At 50.7% G+C, this 19309-nt stretch overlaps 1 protein-coding gene across 1 annotated transcript in view; it reads right to left on the bottom strand.

The window, feature by feature from the left end:
• The window catches only part of LOC133751858 (immunoglobulin iota chain-like), a 23728-nt gene continuing 4419 nt past the window's right edge, over positions 1–19309 (bottom strand). Inside the window, exons 2-3 of the mRNA XM_062182026.1 lie at positions 485–734; positions 1–398 (exon numbers count right to left, since the gene is read on the bottom strand). Coding sequence (XP_062038010.1) covers positions 1–398; positions 485–530 — 444 coding nt within the window. The 5' untranslated portion in view covers positions 531–734. The remainder of the gene's footprint in view (positions 399–484; positions 735–19309) is intronic.

Genomic DNA, 19309 nt, shown 5'->3' on the forward strand with positions numbered 1-19309 from the left:
TCAAGGTGCGCTGTCCTTGGGCACCTGGGACCCTGAGGCCGCAGGCTCCTCTTCCTCCCCCCTCTTCCTCTCCATCTCCTCCTCCAGGCTGCCCATGGCGCAATAATACACAGCCTCATCCTCCGGCCGCAGCTCCGAGATGATCAGGTAGCCGCTGTTCCGGGCCACGTCCTTGGATCCGGAGAAGCGAGGAGGGATCCCGGGGCCATGGCCCTGGTTGGAGTGGGAGAAGTACCGCAGCAGGAACCTGGGCGGGTGGCCCAGCCTCTGCTGATACCAGAAGATGCTGTGTAGTCCCACGCTGTGGTCCCGGCTCAGGGTGCAGGCGAGACGGACCGTGGTCCCCAGGGCCGAAGACACGGACGGCGGCTGGTGCAAGGCCGGCTGAAGGCCACCGCCTGGGGGCCAAATTCAGCACAGGGGACAGGGCAAGAGGCGCACAGGGGCAGGGGGCTTGGGCTCCGGGGGTTCCCAGTTCCCTCACCTGCGCACTGGGCAAGTAGCAGGAGCCAAACTGGAATCCAGGACATGGTTCCTAGCCACACAGCACAATCTCGCACGACCTCTGCTCCTGGGGTGGGTCTTCACACTGAGCTGACAGCTCCCGCCCTGCTCCGAGGGGTGGGACCCTTCACGACCCGGTCTCTGGTCACTACCATCCCAGGCTTTCGCGGGTTTGCAGCGTCAGTTACAGGAACGGCCTTTGTGGCTCTGGTCTTGCTCCGTGGCAGCCTCTGGGGGAGGAAGCACCTGCTGGAGACTCCCAGGCCGGGGCCCAGGATGGCAGCCCGTGGGCTCGGGTCCCTCCTGGGAGTGACCCCAGCTTCCCCCTCAGAGGGAGCTGGGGCCCTCAGAAATAACTTTTTCTGTCCCACTTTAAATGCCCAGCGAACTGGAAAGAGAAGACACAGCCTCAGGCTGCTGACAGCACCTGCTCAGTACACACGTGTTGTCTGTGACCTTTTAAGATTTTATGTATTTATTTATTTTGAAAGGCAGAGAGGGAGAGGGAGGGGGAGGTCTGCCATCTATTGGTTCACTCCCCTAGAAGACCACAACAGCCCTTGAAGCCAGGAGCCAGGAACTCCACCCCGGTCTCCCACGTGGGTGCAGGGGTCCAAGCACTTGGGCCATCTTCTGCTGCTTTCCCAGGCCACAGCAGGGAGCTGGATCAGAAGAGGAGCAGCTGGGACACTACAAACCTGTGCCCGTATGGGATGCAGGCCCCACAGGTGGCAGCTTCACCTGCCACACCCCAACACAAGCCTCTGTGGCTTCTTTTCTTGCTCCAAGGACACAGTTGAGTAGTGACAGAGACCATCTGGGCCACAAAGCCAGAAACAGCCCTTTCCAGAAAGTATTTGCAGGTCCTGCCACTCTCCCGTGCAGAAAAGTAAATGCATTTTTTTCTCTCTCACTTGGACCAGCGGTTCTGTGCATTTAACCTCACAGGCCCTGGAGAGAATAGGGTGTTCTGATCCCTTCCTCACCCTAGGCGTGCCTTCAGCCCAGCTCCTGTCCCTCCTAAGATTGAAGTAGAGTGACTGGAGTCTTGAGAAGGAGACCCCAGGGGAACCCAGACTCCTAGCCCTGCCCACTCTCCAGCCCACAGAGCAGGCTCCCCTTGGTCCTCTTATGACTGAACTGTGTTACCCCAAAACTGGCACAGCAGGCTAAGCTGTCACCTGGGATGTCTACATTCCATGTCTGAGTGCCTGGTTCAAGTCCTGGCTGCTCTGTGATTCCAATCCAGCTTTACTGGGAGGCAGCAGATGATGGCACAGGTACTTGGGTCCCTGCCAGCCTCGTGGGAGATCTGGATGGAGTTCCTGCCTCCTGGCTTTGGCCTGGTCCAGCCCTGGCTGTTGCTGCCATTTGGGGGAGTGAACCATCAGATAGAAGATATGTCTCTCCAGTTCTACCCCTTTGTCTGTCAAATAAAACATTGTAACATGATAATAAGGAAATAGGGAGGCAGATACATGAGGACCTGAGCCCTGAGCCCTGGTGATGGCCAATTTGCCTGAGTGCCCAGTTATCAAAACACCAGGAGGTGGTTACAAGACACTTTTCCAGGGCCAGCACTGCGGCATAGTAGGTTAAGCCTCTGTCTGCAGGGCCAGCATCCCCTACGGGGGCTGGTCTGAAACCAGCTGCTCCTCTTCTGATCCAGCTCCCTACTAATGTGCCTGGGAAAGCAGCAGAGGATGGTTCAAGTCCTGGGGACCCTGCACCCGTGTGGGAGACCTGGAAGAAGCTCCTGGCTCCTGGCTTTGGGCCAGCCCAGTCCTGGCAGTGTGGCCATTTGGGGAGTGAACCAGCAGATGGAAGACCTCTCTCTCTGTCTCTGTCTCTGTATCTCTGTCTCTGTCTCTCTATTTCTGTCTCTGCCTTTCAAATAAATAAATACATGGTTAATAAAACTCCTTCTCCATGTTTTCCAATGAGGAGTGTGGCCTTGGAAATCCATGGTGGGAGTGAGAGGCAGGAAGCCCCTGCAGGCAGTGGTGATGGCCAGGATGTGAGGGACTCTTGGCTCCAAAGCAGCCATGGGCAGAAGACTCATGCGGCTTCTCTGAGAGGGAAGCAGACAGAGGAAACCCTCAGCAGTGCGGGCTCTCGCGCTCACCGGAAACAGCAGAGGGGCTTTTTCAGGCATCGTGGTGGAAAATGAGCGTTGCCCTCCAAGCACCTGCTGTGCAGGTGTCGCCTGCCCTCCCAGGGGTAAAGTCCCTGGCTCAGGGCTTGAGGAGAAACTCCAAGGAAGAGGTCCAAGTTCAAAGCCAGAGGCTGAATCCGAGACATGGGGCCAACCCTGGAAATGCAGGTGTGCTCCCCAAAGCCCAGGGGACGCGTGTGTTCTGAACTCGCGCTTGGATGGGTGGGCGTGGGGTGCAGGGGCTGAGTCCCCACCTCAGGTCACCCACATCCCCTCAGTGTGCACGGGTTCAAGTTTCCCCTCTGCCTCCAACCCAGCTTTCTGCATACGCACGTCTAGGAAGGGAGCAGGCGATGGCTCGAGTGCTTCTGTCCCTGCTGCCCCTGTGGAAGACCTGGATTGAGCTCCTGGTTCCTGACTTCAGCCTGGCCCAGCCTCAGCACTGTGGGCATTTGAGGGGTGAATCATGGTGGGGAGAACTCCCTCTACCTCGCCCTCCCCCTCTCCCTTCCTATCTCTCTCTCCCTCCATTCTATTTCTCTCTCTCTCCTTCAAATAAATTCCTTAAATAAATCAATTTATTAAAGGACACCAGTCCTATCATATTATGGGCCATCACAATCAACTCTGACCTGGTCTTACTTATACGCACAAAGACTATTTCCAAATGATGCCACCTTCACAAGTGCTGGCAATTAGGAGACAGGTAATAGTGTCTGCTTAATAGCCTTTCAATCCCTGATCTTGGGGTTATTTTCTGTCTGCTTAGATCTTCTTTCTTTTGTTTCTGAATTGTTATCTGTGTGCAAGTCTTCATCTCTGTGGTTAAGCTTATTCTTAAGAATTTTATTCCGGGCCAGCACTGTGCCATAGTGGGTAAAGCCACTGCCTGCAGTGCCAGCATGCTATATGGGCGCCGGTTCAAGTCCCGGCTGCTCCACTTCCGATCCAGCTCTCTGCCGTGGCCTGGGAAAGCAGTGGGAGATGGCCCAAGTCCTGGGGCCCTTGTACCCATGTGGGAGACCTGGAGGAAGTTCTTGGCTCCTGGTAACAGATGTTCCTAACAACAGTGCCCAAACATTCCCCTTCTCCACATCCCTGCCAACACTTGCTTTCTTCGGGGGCTTTCTGTAACGGCAATCCCAGTAGATGAGAGATGATATTGTGTTGTGACTTTTATTTGCATTTCCCTAATGATTAGTGGTGTAGAACATCTTTACATCTTTTCCTTTTTTAAGATTTATTTTATTTATTTGAAAGGGAGATCAAGATCAAGATTGAGATCGAGAGAGAGCGAGAGGGAGAGGTTTCTTGCATCTGTTGATTCACTCCCCAAGTGGCCACAAGGGCTGAAGCTGGGCTGGGCCAGGCAGGAGCCAGGAACCCCATCTGAGTCTCCCATGTGAAGCACTTGGGCCATTTTCCAACGTGCTTTTCCAAGCACATTAGCAGGGAGCTGGATCGGAAGCTGAGCAGCCAGGACTCAAATCAGTGCTGTGATATGGGGATGCAGTATCATAGGCAGTGGCTTAACAATGCCTGCCCACATCATTCCATTTTTCTTGTTGACCATTTGTATGTATCAGGTTTTTTTTTAAAGATTTATTTATGTATTTGAAAGGCAGAGTTACAGAGAGCCAGAGGCAGAGAGAGAGAGAGAGGTCTTTCATCTGCTGGTTCACTCCCCAGTTGGCCACAGCAGCTGGAGCTGTGCTGATCCGAAGCCAGGAGCCAGGAGCTTCTTTCTGATCTCCCACATGGGTGCAAGGGCCCAAGGACTTGGGCCATCTTCTACTGCTTTCCCAGACCACAGCAGAGAGCTGGATCGAAAGTGGAACAGCCGGGACTTGACCTGGCGCCCATATGGGATGCCAGTGCTTCAGGCCAGGATGTTAATCCACTGCATCACAGCGCCAGCCCCCACCCTAGTGTTTTTAATTGATTCAGCTGGTTTTGGATGCCCAATGTTCCTACTTAGTTTCCTTGTGCTGTATCACCCATTATCTCAATATGCTCATTCAAATTGTGTACGCTGTGGGAATTTTTTATCCTGTCATTTTTTGTTCGCAATGGCTGTGGTCATTTCCCTCATAGGGAAGTTTCCAGGATAGGGCAAAGGGATGAAGACCACACATCCCAATCCCTGCTGGCCCCAGCCAGTGAGGGGGTACAGAGCATGAGAAAAACCACTGTCTCCCCCTCCCCACGAAACACTCAAGTCTGGTCCTCTTCCGTGTTTGCCTCTTAACAGAAGCAAATAGAAGGACACTCAAACGTACGTGCCCAGATCTGTGGTTTGGAGACGCAAGGATAGGAAAGCAGCCTTTTTCCCGTGCCCTGGGCTGCTTCCGGGGTTTTACACCTGAATACACCTGGCTCTGAGCTCTCAGACTTCATAGTTTTGGGGGCACTGTTTGTCCCCTGACAAAGAAACTCCAGCAGTTGCTGGGATTGGCTCCTTCAACAGGAGCCCTGAACTTCATCCGTGCTCTGTGCACCCCTCCGTAAGACTCTCTGCACACTCTTCTAACTCCCATGACAGTTGGGGACGCCTCCTTTGTTTCTCTGTGGCAAGGTCCAAGACCCAGCTTTGCAACACGGTTAGACACAGATGCTCCAACTGCCGCTCTTTGGTTAACTGAGATCATGAGAGTTTATCCCCGGAGACTAACCGCAGAGGCTCTCGGCTGCTGCTTGGATAACTGAGACTTGCCTTGCTTGCAAAACAAACCATCTGCCACTGTGTGCCCCGCCCCTTGGAAGTCCAAGGTCAACCACTCTCCAGAGACTCTCTAACCTTGGATCTGGAGCATTCTCTCTGTTGCAACAGCCTGCATAAGATCTTCTCGTTGGCGTGGGTGTTTGGTGCAGCATTAGACACACCACTTAGGACACGTACACCCCACATCAGAGTACATGGGTTCCTCTGAAGCCAGCTTCCTGCTAATGTGCACCCTGGCAGGCAGTAGGCAATGGCTCAAGTGATCAGGTCCCTGCCACCGGCGTGGGAGACCTGGACTGAGTTCACTGCTCCCAGGAGCTTTGCAGGCTGGACCGGTGGCTGGGAGCTCCTCCTGGCTCTCTGCCTCTCGAATAAAATAAATAAATAGTTTTCTTTTTAAGTGGGTGGGGAAATAGAATTAAAAGATAAGTTTCTATTTATGAAACTGCACCTTAGCTGTCCAGTGTATTTTGTCTTTGACAGCAGGCTTCCCTGCTCCAAACCCAAAGCCAGTCCTACACATTCCCCTCCCAAAGAGCCCCCTTCACCGCACTGGCATGTTTTTCTCCATTTTCCTATTTAAATCCTACCGATGGGGCTGGCCCTGTGGCACAGCAGGTTAAGCCACTGCCTACAACGCCAACATCCCATCCGAACTCTGATTTGTGTCCCAGCTGCTCCACTTCCAATCCAGCTCCCTGCTAATGTACCTGGGAAAGCCCCTGCCACCCATATGGGAGACCTGTATGGAATGGCAGCTTCCTGGTTTGGGCCTGGCCCAGCCCCAGTTGTTGCAGAGTGAACCACTGTATGGGAGCTCGCTCTCTCTCTCTCTCTCTCTCATTCCTCCCACTCTGTCTTCCTCTCTCTCTGTAACTCTACCCTTCAAATAAATAAAAAGAAACACTGCGCTGTGTTGCAGTGGGTTAAGGCCATAGCCTGTGGCACCAGTATCCCATGAGACAGCTGGTTTCAGTCCTGGCAGCTCCTCTTCCTATCCAGCTCTCTGCTAATGCACCTGGGAAAGCAGCAGAAGACAGCCCAAGTCCTTGGGCCCCTGCACCTGCGTGGGAGACCTGGAGGGGGATCCTGGCTCCTGGCTTCAGCCTGCCCCAGCCCAGTCATTGGGGCCATCTGGGGAGTGAACCAACACTGGAAAACTCTCTCTGTCTCTCCCACTCTCTGTCTATAGCTATGTCTCTGAAATAAACAAACAGATTTTTAAAAGATTTATTGATGGCCGGCGCCATGGCTCAACAGGCTAATCCTCCACCTTGCGGCGCCGGCACACCGGGTTCTAGTCCTGGTTGGGGCGCCAGATTCTGTCCCAGTTGCCCCTCTTCCAGGCCAGCTCTCTGCTATGGCCCAGGAAGGCCGTGGAGGATGGCCCAAGTCCTTAGGCCCTGGACCCACATGGGAGACCAGGAGAAGCACCTGGCTCCTGGCTTCGGATCAGCGAGATGCGCCGGCCGCAGCGGCCATTGGAGGGTGAACCAACGGCAAAAAGGAAGACCTTTCTCTCTGTCTCTCTCTCACTATCCACTCTGCCTGTCAAAAAAAAAAAAGGGCCGGCACCGCGGCTCACTAGGCTAATTCTCCGCCTTGCGGCGCCGGCACACTGGGTTCTAGTCCCGGTCAGGGCACTGATCCTGTCCCGGTTGCCCCTCTTCCAGGCCAGCTCTCTGCTGTGGCCAGGGAGTGCAGTGGAGGATGGCCCAAGTGCTTGGGCCCTGCACCCCATGGGAGACCAGGATAAGCACCTGGCTCCTGCCATCGGATCAGCGCGGTGCGCCGGCCGCAGTGCGCCTACCGTGGCAGCCATTGGAGGGTGAACCAACAGCAACAGGAAGACCTTTCTCTCTGTCTCTCTCTCACTGTCCACTCTGCCTGTCAAAAATAAAAAATAAATAAATAAATAAATAAAAAGATTTATTGAGTTATTTGAAAGTCAAAGTTACACAGAGAGAGAAGGAGAAGGAGAAGGAGAGGGAGGGGGAGAGGGAGAGAGAGAGAGAGGTCTTCCGTCTGCTGGTTCACTCCCCAGTTGGCTGCAACAGCCAGAGCTGCTCCGATCTGAAGCCAGGAGCCTGGAGCATCTTTCTGTTCTCCCACGTGGATGCAGGGGCCGAAGCACTTGGGCCATCTTCTACTGCTTTCCCAGGCACATTAGCAGGGAGCTGGATAGGAAGTGGTGCAGCCTGGACTTGAACCAGCGCCCATATGGGATGCCAGCACTGCAGGTGGTGGCTTTACCTGCTATGCCACAGCACCAGCTCCCCATTTTTTAATAAACTAAGGGCCAACGAAATTGCATGACTTACTCAGAGTCAATAACTTAGCTGGGGCATGAGGTTGCAATCCCCAGCAGTCTGGGCCGTGCAGAGCCTGTGTTTCCTCGGTGACGTCTCTCCCTCCCCCTTAGGAAATGGCAGTTGTTTCAATGTTGCTGCCAAAAGGTGAAGTAAGGTTCCTGACAGCTTCTCTCAGGGAGCAGAATTGCCTGTTCTCTCCCCTCGCCTCGTCTCCAGTGCAGTGTGAGGAACGGACAGCCTCAGGCATTGCTGAGCGAGGTGGAATGAGCAGTAATGACCACAGGCTGGTTTTTACTCAGATACCTCGGGCTCCTCTCCAAGAGGATCCCCAAAGATCCACAATCAACCACTGACATATGGCAGTGTGGGGCTGTGAATTCCAGGGATTCATTCCCAAAAATCAAGCGCAGGGCTCAGCACCCGGGGCCCACGTTTACATTCAGCATCTGCTCAGTGAACACCTGGGTGCCAGGACTTGCAGTGGGCACTGGGCAGACAGTGGTGCAGGCAGCCAGAAATCCCTGCCTACAGGGGAAGCAGGGACAAGAAGGGGGCTGCTTGGGGACCAGCATTGTGGCATAGTAGGTGAAGCTGCCACCGGCAATGCCAGAATTCCATATGGGTGCCAGTTTGAGTCCTGGCTGCTCCACTTCTGATCCAGCTCCCTGCTGATGGCCTGGGAAAGCAGCACAAGATGGCTCAAGTGTTTGGGCCCCTGCCACCAGGTGGGAGACCCTGATGAAGCTCCTGGCTTCAGAGTGGCCCACTGCTGGCTGTGGCAGCCAAGTAGGGAGTGAACCAGCAGATGGAAGATGCTCTCTCTCTCTGTCTCTCTCTCCCGCCCTCCCTCCCCCATCTCTCTCTCTCTCTCTGTCCTTCTGTCTCTGTATCTGATTTTCAAATAAATAAATCTTTAAAAAATTTGAGGGGAGAGGGCTGCTTGAAGGCCCCTGTAGGCACTGTGGTCTGAAGGGGCTGGAGAGGACTCCCCGAAGAAGGAACAGCACATGGAGTGGAAAGGCATGGTCCAGAGAGGCTGTGTGGGCAGTCTGGGACACAGCCATCAGTGGAGGGCTGACATGGACAGACGAACTGCAGAGCAGGACCAGAGCTAGAACTCTAGGGCCTGGACAGTTTGCAGAGATACAGGAGACCAGGGAAGCACCACACAGTGTGCAGTACAAACCATGCTGTACTTAGGCCTTAAACTAGGGCCCAGGGGATATTGATGGACGTAACAACAATATATTAAAGGGAAGAAAGCAGGTGACTGATGCCATGTCCAAGGAGATGCCCCATGCATCCACCCACATGAAGGTAATCGTGCTTAAGATTTGTGGGAAAGTGAGAACAAAAAGCAAATTCATTTTGGAGCAAAACACTGTTGAAATTCATGCAGATTTTTCTTGTGATACATATGTATTGTAAACATTCTGAAAACTCATCACAGGCATGAATCTGAAATACCTCTTGCACCAAAATAAACTGATCTCTTTTAGTTCCCTTGTACATGAAGTTTGAAGTACCCGTGTGAGCCGTGTACACACGTGTGTCTGTGCAGGCACGAGTGCATGTACCACAAGGTCAGAAGAGACCGGGACAACTTTAATGAAAGAAAGGAACTTTTAAGCCAGGATATGAAATATGGCAAAGATATACTTAAGATTGAAGGGGAAAAAATCCAAGGTTGTAGGAGAAACTAGGAGAACTCATCTCCACAGCAAAATGGTGTGAAAGCAACTTCTTCAGGGTGAAGTTTTCGCAAGCAGAAAGTGCGGGACATTGGAATTGAGGAAGAACAAAAATACATTAAATATCTGGACATATGAGGTAGCTTACTGTTCTCTTCTTAAATTCCTGACTAGTACATGATTTTTGTTTTGTCTTTTTATAAAGTGCACTTTTTTAAAAGACTGATTTCTTTAATTGAAAGTTACAGAGAGAGGAGGAGACACAGAGATCTTCAATCCACTGGTTCACTCCCCAGGTGGCCACAACAGCCAGGGCTGAGCCAGGCCAAAGCCAGGAGCCAGGAACCAGCAGCTTCTTCCAGGTCTCCCATGTGGATGGTGGGGCCCAAACACTTGGACCGTCTTTGACTGCCTTTTCCAGGCCATTAGCAGGGAGCTGGATCTGAAGTGGAGCAGCCAAGACTCAAACCAGAGCCCATATGGGATGCCGGCACTGCGGGCTGTGGCTTAACCCACTGTGCCACAACACCAGCTCCTGTACATGACTTGTAATGCAAATGCAAGTTTCAGTTCAAGTAGTATTGAGGGGACAGGTGGGAGGAACTACCAAATAAGGAATAGATGGTAAAAGTATGTAGATGTCTGTAAGGATTCTACATCTTGTTTTCTGAAAATCAAAATGACAAAGAGCAAAGTGCGATGGAGGAAGACAGCATTCCAGGCAGCAGCAAGAGGGGTTGTGGGCATGAGGAAGGAAGAGCTGTCTGTCTCCCTGTCTCTGTATCCTTCTGTGTCCCTCTGTCTTCCAAATGAAATGAAAATTAAATTGTAGAAAGTGCATTAGTTCTCATTAAGGAAAGATTGCCCCCGCTCTGGAGTGTCCACCCCTCATGGAGCCCCCACGTGGAGCCTCCACTCCCGTTAGTGTTTTCCTGCCCACCGTGGAGCTGCAGCAGTTCAGCTGTGATTCCCTTCATCTCCAGGCAGGCCGGTTGTTGGACGAGTGTGCGGCCCATGACCTCACTTCTCTGATCCATCCACGACGAGTTGCTGATTTGCAGTTTGTTCAGCGTTTCTCCTGTGAGGCTGGCAGTGCTAACCATCACATTTCCCACATGTGGGCTCACAAACTGGAGACCTGTTCAAACTTTTTTTTCTCTTATATAATGGAAATCTTACTTTGCTTGTTTTGCCTGCAAGTAGTCTCTCACATCCTTTTTCCTGAACAAAAGGGAAGCAGACCAGGGAGCCCTCCTTTGGGTGCAGCTTTCCTGGACGTTCCTCTGATACAGCTTTGTCTAACTTTCTAAAGCACAGTGGGTTAAGTCACTGCCAACATTCCATATCAGAGCGCCAGTTGCAGTCCTAGCTGCTCTGTTTCGGGTCTCGCTCCCTGCTAATGCATCTGGGAAAGCAGCGAGTATGACAAAGTCCTTGGGCCCTGTAACCCATGTGGAAGACCCAGATGAATTCCAGGCTCCTGGCTTCCTGCTACCATGGCAGCCATTTGGCAAGTGAACTAGTGAATGGAAGAGATTCATGCTCGTTCACTCCCTCCCCCTCCTTCTCCTCCCCCCTTCGTCCTTCCCCCTGTCCCCTCCCTCTCTGTCTGTGTCACTCTACCTTTCAAATAAACAAATTAAACTTTTATGGGGCCGGGAGCTGTGGCATAGCGGGTAAAGCCGCCACCTGCAGTGCCGGCATCCCATATGGGTGCCAGTTTGAGTCCTGGCTTCTCCCCTTCCAATCCAGCTCTCTGCTATGGCCTGTGAAAGCAGAAGATGGCCCAAGTCCTTGGGCCCCTGTACCCATGTGGGAGATCTGGAAGACGCTCCTAGCTCTTGGCTTTGAATCAGCATAGCTCCAGCTGTTGTGGCCAACTGAGGGGTGAACCAGCAGATGGAAGACCTCTCTCTCCGCCTCTCCTTCTCTGTGTATGCAACTCTGACTTTCGAATAAATAAATAAACCTTTAAAAAAAAAAAACACAAGCCGGTGCCGCGGCTCACTAGGCTAATCCTCTGCCTTGCGGCGCCAGCACACCGGGTTCTAGTCTCGGTCGGGGCACCGGATTCTGTCCCAGTTGCCCCTCTTCCAGGCCAGCTCTCTGCTGTGGCCCAGGAGTGCAGTGGAGGATGGCTCAAGTGCTTGGGCCCTGCACCCCATGGGAGACCAGGAGAAGCACCTGGCTCCCACCATCAGATCAGCACGGTGCACCGGCCGTAGCGCGCAGGCCGCAGCGGCCATTGGAGGGTGACCCAACAGCAAAGGAAAACCTTTCTCTTTCTCTCTCTGTCCACTCTGCCTGTCAAAAAAAAAAAGTAACCTTTTGTTTAAAAACTCTCCAAATAAGCAGGTGCTATCCTTCTTTGGCTCTCCAGAAAATCAACAAGCACCTTGAGCATCCAAACAGCTGTCACCCCGATGCTTCCTCTTGGCTGCCGCACATCTGCTTTGACCATCGCTTCGACCTCTTGGTAGCCATTGTCTTGATTGTGCTCTGACTTGAGGATGGTACTGGCGAAGCCGTGTTCCAGCTCCTGTTACAGTTGTCTGAAGGAACGCTTCAGGGTCCCGGTCCTCCTTGTAGAAAATTTCCATCGAAAGCTCGGTTCTTGTCCACAGCCAGTCCAGGTGCCACAGGTTTGGTTCTCACTGATCAAGAAGTTTGCTTACTCTAATTGTTCAGTCAGAATTGAGTAAGTTGAGGGGATTGAGGGTCCGTGGTGTTGGTTGTTGTTCCTGCCATTCTTCATCAGCTTATTGGGAGCAGTTTGCCCCACAAGGCCGTGTGGATGGTCTCCTTGCTGTGTGCTCCAGGTGTGGATGGTCTGCTTACTGTGTGTTCCACCTGGAGCATCGTTTCTTCCCCTCTTATCATGAGTTGTCCATTTCCAAAACTGTGGGCAGCTTTGGAGCAGTGCCCCAACCTTCTTTTTGTAGAGCATCAGTGATGTCACCTTTCTTCCCTCCCCCCAAACTTTGCCAGAAATTGGATGTTTGTTCTTCAATTTTAACAGAATTTATGTGACTCTGATAGGGGCTCTGTTCAGACCAATGTCTTACCCTTCTTAGTGCCTCCAACCAGATGCTGTTCAGGCATGGTCTGAGAAGATAGTATGACTCTCTCCATGATAATATCCTGGTTTTGACATTGTTCTTTCATTTTGTAAGATGTTACAACTGGAATAAAGTAGAAAAGGGGAACATGGGTTGTATTTCTTACAACTGCATGGAAGCCTACAATTACCTCAAAAGTTCAATTTTTTTTGACAGGCAGATTTAGACATGAGAGAGAGAGACAGAGAGAAAGGTCTTCCTTTTTTCCATTGGTTCACCCTCCAAGTGGCCAGTGTGCTGCGCCGATCTGAAGCCAGGATCCAGGTACCTCCTCCCAGTCTCCCATGCAGGTGCAGGGTCCAAGGACTTGGGCCATCCTCCACTGCACCCCCGGACCACAGCAGAGAGCTGGACTGGAAGAGGAGCAACTAGAACAGAACCAGCACCCCAACCGGGACTAGAACCCAGGGTGCCAGCGCCGCAGGTGGAGGATTAGCCTAGTGAACTGTGGCACCAGCCAAAAGTTCAATTTTTAAAAATCCGTGGAAATGCTGCCACTGTAAAAGTAATAGAAGTGGGGCTGGTATTGTGGCATAGCAGGTTAGGCCTCTGCCTGTGACACAGGCATCCCAAATGGGTGCCAGCTATTCCACTTCCAATGGAGCTCCCTGCCAATGTGCCTAGGAAAGCAGTGGAGGATGACCCAAGTGCCTAATGCCCTGCACCCACATGGAAGTCCTGGAAGAAGCTCCTGGCTCCTGGCTTCAGCTTGGCACAGTCCCCATGGGCATTTAGGGAGTGAACCAGTAGATGGCAGATCTAATTCTTTCAAAAAGAGTTTTTATAAACAAAAGAATTTAGCAATAGTAGCATATTGCATGTGACTTGGGCTGCCTCACACATCTCCTCTCTCTAACTGACTAGATAGCCTCCATTTTTTATTTTGTTCAGACCGGGAGACCAGATCTGCAAGTCAGAATCTTGTCAAATTTGACGTGAGTAATGTCTAAGGAGTGTTCTCAAAGAATAACAAACAGAGGTAAAAGGAGTGGAATCTTCCACTCCACGAAAAAAGTCCCAAACCTCTTAGCCGTGTAGAAAGCTATTTTAGCACAATGGGCAGTTGCCTGGAAGAAAAGTTTGACTTGAGAGAATATTTGTGAACATAAGAGTTGCAGTCAAATTTCGTGACTCAAAACAAATTTCCTTTAGAGAGAATAGTACATAAAGAAGACAATGATGACAAGAGCTTTTCATGTAGCCTAGAGAATTATCAGAAAATTTATATGATCAAAACCCCATGCCAGTTGTGAGAAGTGTGGACAATAGCTTAGCTGCGGTTTAGTTTTCACTCAACACCAAAATAGCGATGGTGGAGCTAGTCCAGACTTCAGGCAGTGTCAGAGGTTTGGAACTAGGGAAAAGCCCTTCAAATGCAAAAGTTGTGGGAAATCTTCCAGCAGGGAAACACACCTTATGCAACGTGAGAGATGTCACCCAGGAGAGAGACCATGTGAATGTCACCTGTGGAAAATCATTCAGCTGGGACTCGTCCCTTATTCTACACCAGAGAACTCACTGGAGAAAACCATTAAGAGTGTGGTGAATGTGAGAAATCCTTCAGCCAAAGCACAGGCCTCACACCACATCCGATCTGATCAGTGTCATCCATGGGGGGAGGCATTTGGCACAGCAAAAGTTCACATCTTTCTCTGCATCAGAAAACTCACACTGGGGAGAAAGCCTGTGAATGTCACCAACATGGTAAAGGCTTTATTCAGAGCATTCCACTGACTCTACGTCTGAAAACTAATCCTGGAGACAAACCTTACAAACGTAGCAGACGTCATAAAACTGTATTCACAGTTCATCTCGAATGCAGCGTAAGAGGACTCACACTGGAGAAAAACCATCTGAGCGTGAAGAATGTGCAGAAGTCTGTACCCCAGCATTCATCTTCCTTACCATCTGAGACCACGCACTGGAGGGAAGCCCTATGCAGCTGTGGAATGTAGGGAAACCGACACCCATAGACAATCGTTTATTGACAGAAGAGGAAGGACCTATACTGCAGAATGTAACCAATGTGGAAAAGCTTTGTGATGGAACACAACACATAACCCAGTACCAGCAAATTCATCCTGGAAAAACCATATCCATACAAATGCAAAAAATGCCACGTCTTGCCACAGAAGTACATACCATCAGAGAACTCATACTGAAGAGAAACCCCACAGTGTATTGAGTGTGGCAAAATCTGTGCCCAAAGTGCTTATCTGACTCAATACTGTAAGATGCACAGTGGAGAAAAACACTTGGAATATGCAAAGGCCTTCACTGTAAATGCACACCTTGCTCAACCTCAGAGGATTCATATGAGAAAGAAACTTTAAGAATGCACCAGTGAAAAAATTCAGACTAGAGAGAATTCAAAAATTACTTAATATGGGAAATCTTTCAAAGTGATCGCTGGCATTCTTTAACATCAATAAATAAAAGAAACTATAAATCCAATTGTGGAAAATATTTCATGTTATGTATTTAATAATACACACATCATGAATAAAGCCGTGAAAGTAACAATTATTTTTAAAAAGATTTATCTTATTTGAAAAAGTTACACACAGAGATAAGGAGAGGCAGAGAGAGAGAGAGGTCTTCCATCCTCTGGTTCACTTCCCTGATGGCCGCAACAGCCGGAGCTGCGCTGATCCAAAGCCAGGAGCCAGGAGCATCTTCCAGGTCTCCCACACAGGTACAGGGCCCCAAGGACTTGGGCCATCTTCTACTGATTTCCCAGGCCATAGCAGAGAGCTGGATTGGAAGTGGAGCAGCTGGGTCTTGAACTGCCACCCATATAGGATGCTGGCACTTCAGGCCAGGGTGTTAACCTGCTGCGCCACAGTGCTGGCCCCCAGAAGTGCTCTTTGAAGACAGTGCTCTAGTGAATGATGTGTGTAGCAAACGCAGTGTTCTAATCACCTGTCACTCACCCCCAAATGCCTGCAATAGCTGGGTCTGGGCCAGGTCAGAGTCAGGAACCCGAAACTCGATCCAGGTCTCCCACATGGGTGATCTGCTGCCTACCAGACACATTAGCAGGAAGCTGGATTGGAAGAACAGGCATCCTGAGCCTCCCACTGTAACTCAAAAGCCACCACTGGCTGGATGACAGACAAGAGGGCACCACACACTCTCCAACATCACATGTGGGTTGCATGGGGGAACAGACTGAACCAATAGGGGCCACTGGACTCAAGCATTTTAGTAGCAATTAGATGTGGCTCTCTCTGGTTCCCATGGGTGAATGAGTGGCTTTGGTTGAGTAACTCCTGTGCTGAGCAGTGCACCTCCCTTTAGGTTGGAGGCGCAGCTGGCTCCAGCTGATAGGAAAAGCATGAAGAGAACCTTGCCTGGGTCAGCACCGGGCACCCTCGTTAGGCTTCCGGGGCCCTGTGAGGCTCAAAGGCTTCAAGGCAGCACATGAAGTGTTAGTTCTTCAAATGAACACAGGTGTTGGGAACCAGATCTGGAAGTTTGGTATTGTGGCTTTCACCCATAATTCCTGGATCCTTACTCCTTATCCAAGGCAGGCCATAGAAACTAGAATTTCTCTTCCCCAAGCTGAGTCATAGAAATTCTCATCTTGCCACCACCTCCCCTTTCTGTCTTGGAGCTGGCCATAGAGAAATTCTGTAACCTGCCCTGAGAGGTCATAATGTTGTTGGAGTCAAGGGTAGAAAGGCGTGTAGTGTAGCAGGTAATATTGAACCTCAGACAAGGACTTGGACGAGGCTCAGACAGACAGCAAGTGATAGCTGCAGAAGTTTACTATAGGAAAGAAAATGCATTCGTTGAGAGAATACGAATAGGCCAGCGAGGCAAAGACCCAAAGCTCCTAAAGCGTTGGTGACTACACCTTTATGGAGGTGATTAGGTATTGGGTGAAGGGCCCTTAGTGTCATTCTGAGATCACCTGACATGTAGGCCATCTGGCCATTACCATATCTATATATACAGCTTCTAAATGATACTACCATAGCTATACATAAAGCTTCTAAGCGGAAGTTTTCTCAAACTTCCAACTTCTTAACAAGTGATCTGTCAATCAACCAGTCTGAGCAGTCAGGTCTGTTTGGCTGCTATCTTAACTGTTCAGGTGGGAACTTCTCTCAGTTTCTCCAATTAGTCCTTATCTGTCTGCCACTTCAAGGTTGAGGATAAGGGAAGCAAAGATGGAGACAAAGAGAAATGGATGAGGCCACGATAAGAGCTTCGGAATTTGCTTTTCTCGGCTTCTGCTGTCTCCTGCCTGAGAACCGCTTCATTTCAGAGGGGGTTCCTTCCCCATACCCAGGAGGAGTGACCACCGCACCAAGAGGCCGGGAAGACTCTTTAATAGATGGGCTTTGCTGAGTTACCCACTCGATCTACTGGTATCAGATCAGACCCTTTTGTCCAATCACCTTTCTCCATGGTCGTCTGTGCTTCAGTCTGTGCTATGCAATGAGGTCGCCATTCAAACCCAAAAGTCCAGGGTTCAGAGAGCTTCCAGATGGCTGGACACATGGAGGTCGTCCAACCCTCGCCCTACGCATCTCTTCCTGGGTATTCTGTAAATACCTGGGTATTCTGTAAATTCTTTATGGTAAACCAGTCAGTGGGACTGTTTCCCTGGGTTTTGCTAGCCACTCAACCCAATCAATCAAACCTGAGGAGGCACTGTGGAAACCCTGAGTTGTTGCCCACTGGCCTTCAGAGGCCATGGGTAAAACAACATGGGACAAGCTGGCATGGGGAGGGGGCAGTATTGAAGACTGAGCCCTCACCTTGTGGGATCTGATGCCCCCTCCAGAACTGGATTAGGGGACAACCATCTGGTGTCCACAGCTGAACTGGTTAATTGCTTGCTGGTGAGAAGATACAGATATCACAAGTTTTGGGTCTGTGTTGCTTATGGCATAAGAGTACTAAGTAAGGATGCTGATCAGGTTAGCATTAATGAAGTGCAGCCTACAGCTAGGTATTGCTCAGAGCAAACTTGCCTTACAGGTACCAAAGCCTCATTACACCAGTTTTTCCACATAAAACTCAAGAACTAACAATTTTTTAAAAAGTTTGCTCAGGGGCCAGCGCTGTGGCATAGCAGGTAAAGCTGCTGCCTGCAATGCCAGCATCCCATATGGATGCCAGTTCGAGTCCCGGCTGCTCCATTTCTGATCCGGCTCTCTGCTATGGCCTGGGAAAGCAGTGGAGGATGGCCCAAGTCCTTGGACCCCTGCACTCACAGGGGAGACCTGGCAGAAGCTCCTGGCTCCTGGCTTCGGATCGGCCCAGCTCTGGCCGTTGCCTCCATCTGGGGAGTGAACCAATGGATGGAAGACCTCTCTCTCTCTCTCTCTCTCTCTCTCTCTCTCTCTCTCCTTCTCATCTCTTTTTGCCTCGGCCTCTCAGTAATTCTGCCTTTCAAATAAAATAAATAAATCTTTTAAAGTTTGCTCAAATCAGGACCATTTTACTGAGTTTTGTACATAGACATAACGGAAAAAGAATTGATATGAAGAAAATATTTTAGGTAAATGCTATTTATTTTTTAAAAGATTTATTTATTTATTTGAAAGTCAGAGTTACACAGAGAGAGAAAGAGAGGCAGAGAGACAGAGAGAGGTCTTCCATCCACTGGTTCACTCCCCAATTGGCTGCAATGGCGGGAGCTAGGCTGATCAGGAGCCAGGAGTTTTTTCTGGGACTCCCACGCCGGTGCAAGGGCCCGAGGTCTCAGGCCATCTTTTACTACTTTTCCAGGCCATAGCCAAGAGCTGGATTGGAAGTGGAGCAGCTGGGACTTGAACCGGTGCCCAAATGGGTTGCTGGCACTGTAGGCGGCAGCTTTACACACTATGCCACAGCGCTGGCCCCAGGTAAATGCTATTTAAACTAGAGTGTGCAAGTGAAGGACCCTTATGGGGGAGAGGGACAAGAAACTAGGCCTGGGCAGATATCAGGGGCTTCTTAAGAGGTTAGATGTTCCCCAGGGTCCAGCGGGCACGTTCTCTGGGAAGGAAAAGTCTATCCCCTTTAGAGAACCTCTAGGCATGCCCAGAGCAGAGCTGCCACTCCCCCTTCGGAGAGCCTCAGCACTCTCCTCAGCATTCTCCTCAGCTGGTTCCCTCAGCACTCTCCTCAGCATTCTCTTCAGCTGGTTCCCTCAGCACTCTCCTCAGCATTCTCCGGTATGCTAATTGTCCCTCCGAACCGGCCAATCCCATATGCTAATTTGTTGACTATATAACCTGTGTGAAACTGCTGCTCAGGGCTCCTCACCGCCTTAGGTGGGGGCCCGTTTGCGCAAACGTACAATAAATACCTCATGCTTTTTGCATCAACTGGTCTGGAGTCTGGATTTTTGGGCGTCCTCTCGAGCAAGTGGGCATCTCTACAACTGAGAGGTCCAACACAAGATGGCTGTTTTAAAATACAATTTTAAGAAAACTTTTAAAAAATCATTTTCATTTCATTTGAACGGCAGAGAGACAGATGGAGCGAGATCTTCCATCCAACTGATTCACTCTCCAAATATTCAAACAAACAAGGCAGAGCCAGGCCTAAAGCCAGGAGCCCAGAACTCCATCCAGTTCTCCCTCGTGGGTAGCAAGGACTTCGGCCATCGTCTGCTGCTTCCCAGGCTGTGCGTTAGCAGAAAGCTGGATAGATAGCAGAGTAGCCGGGACTCAGGCCAGGCTTATGTGGCCGCCCCAAGTAGTGACTTAACCGCGGCACCAAGAGCTAGCCCCGTGCACATTGGCTTTGATCTGGAGTCAAACAGTGGAGAGCTACGCATTGGCTGAGGGGCTGTTGCCTGGGAA

This window comes from Lepus europaeus, chromosome 23 (assembly GCF_033115175.1).
Source record: "Lepus europaeus isolate LE1 chromosome 23, mLepTim1.pri, whole genome shotgun sequence".
NCBI lineage: Eukaryota > Metazoa > Chordata > Mammalia > Lagomorpha > Leporidae > Lepus > Lepus europaeus.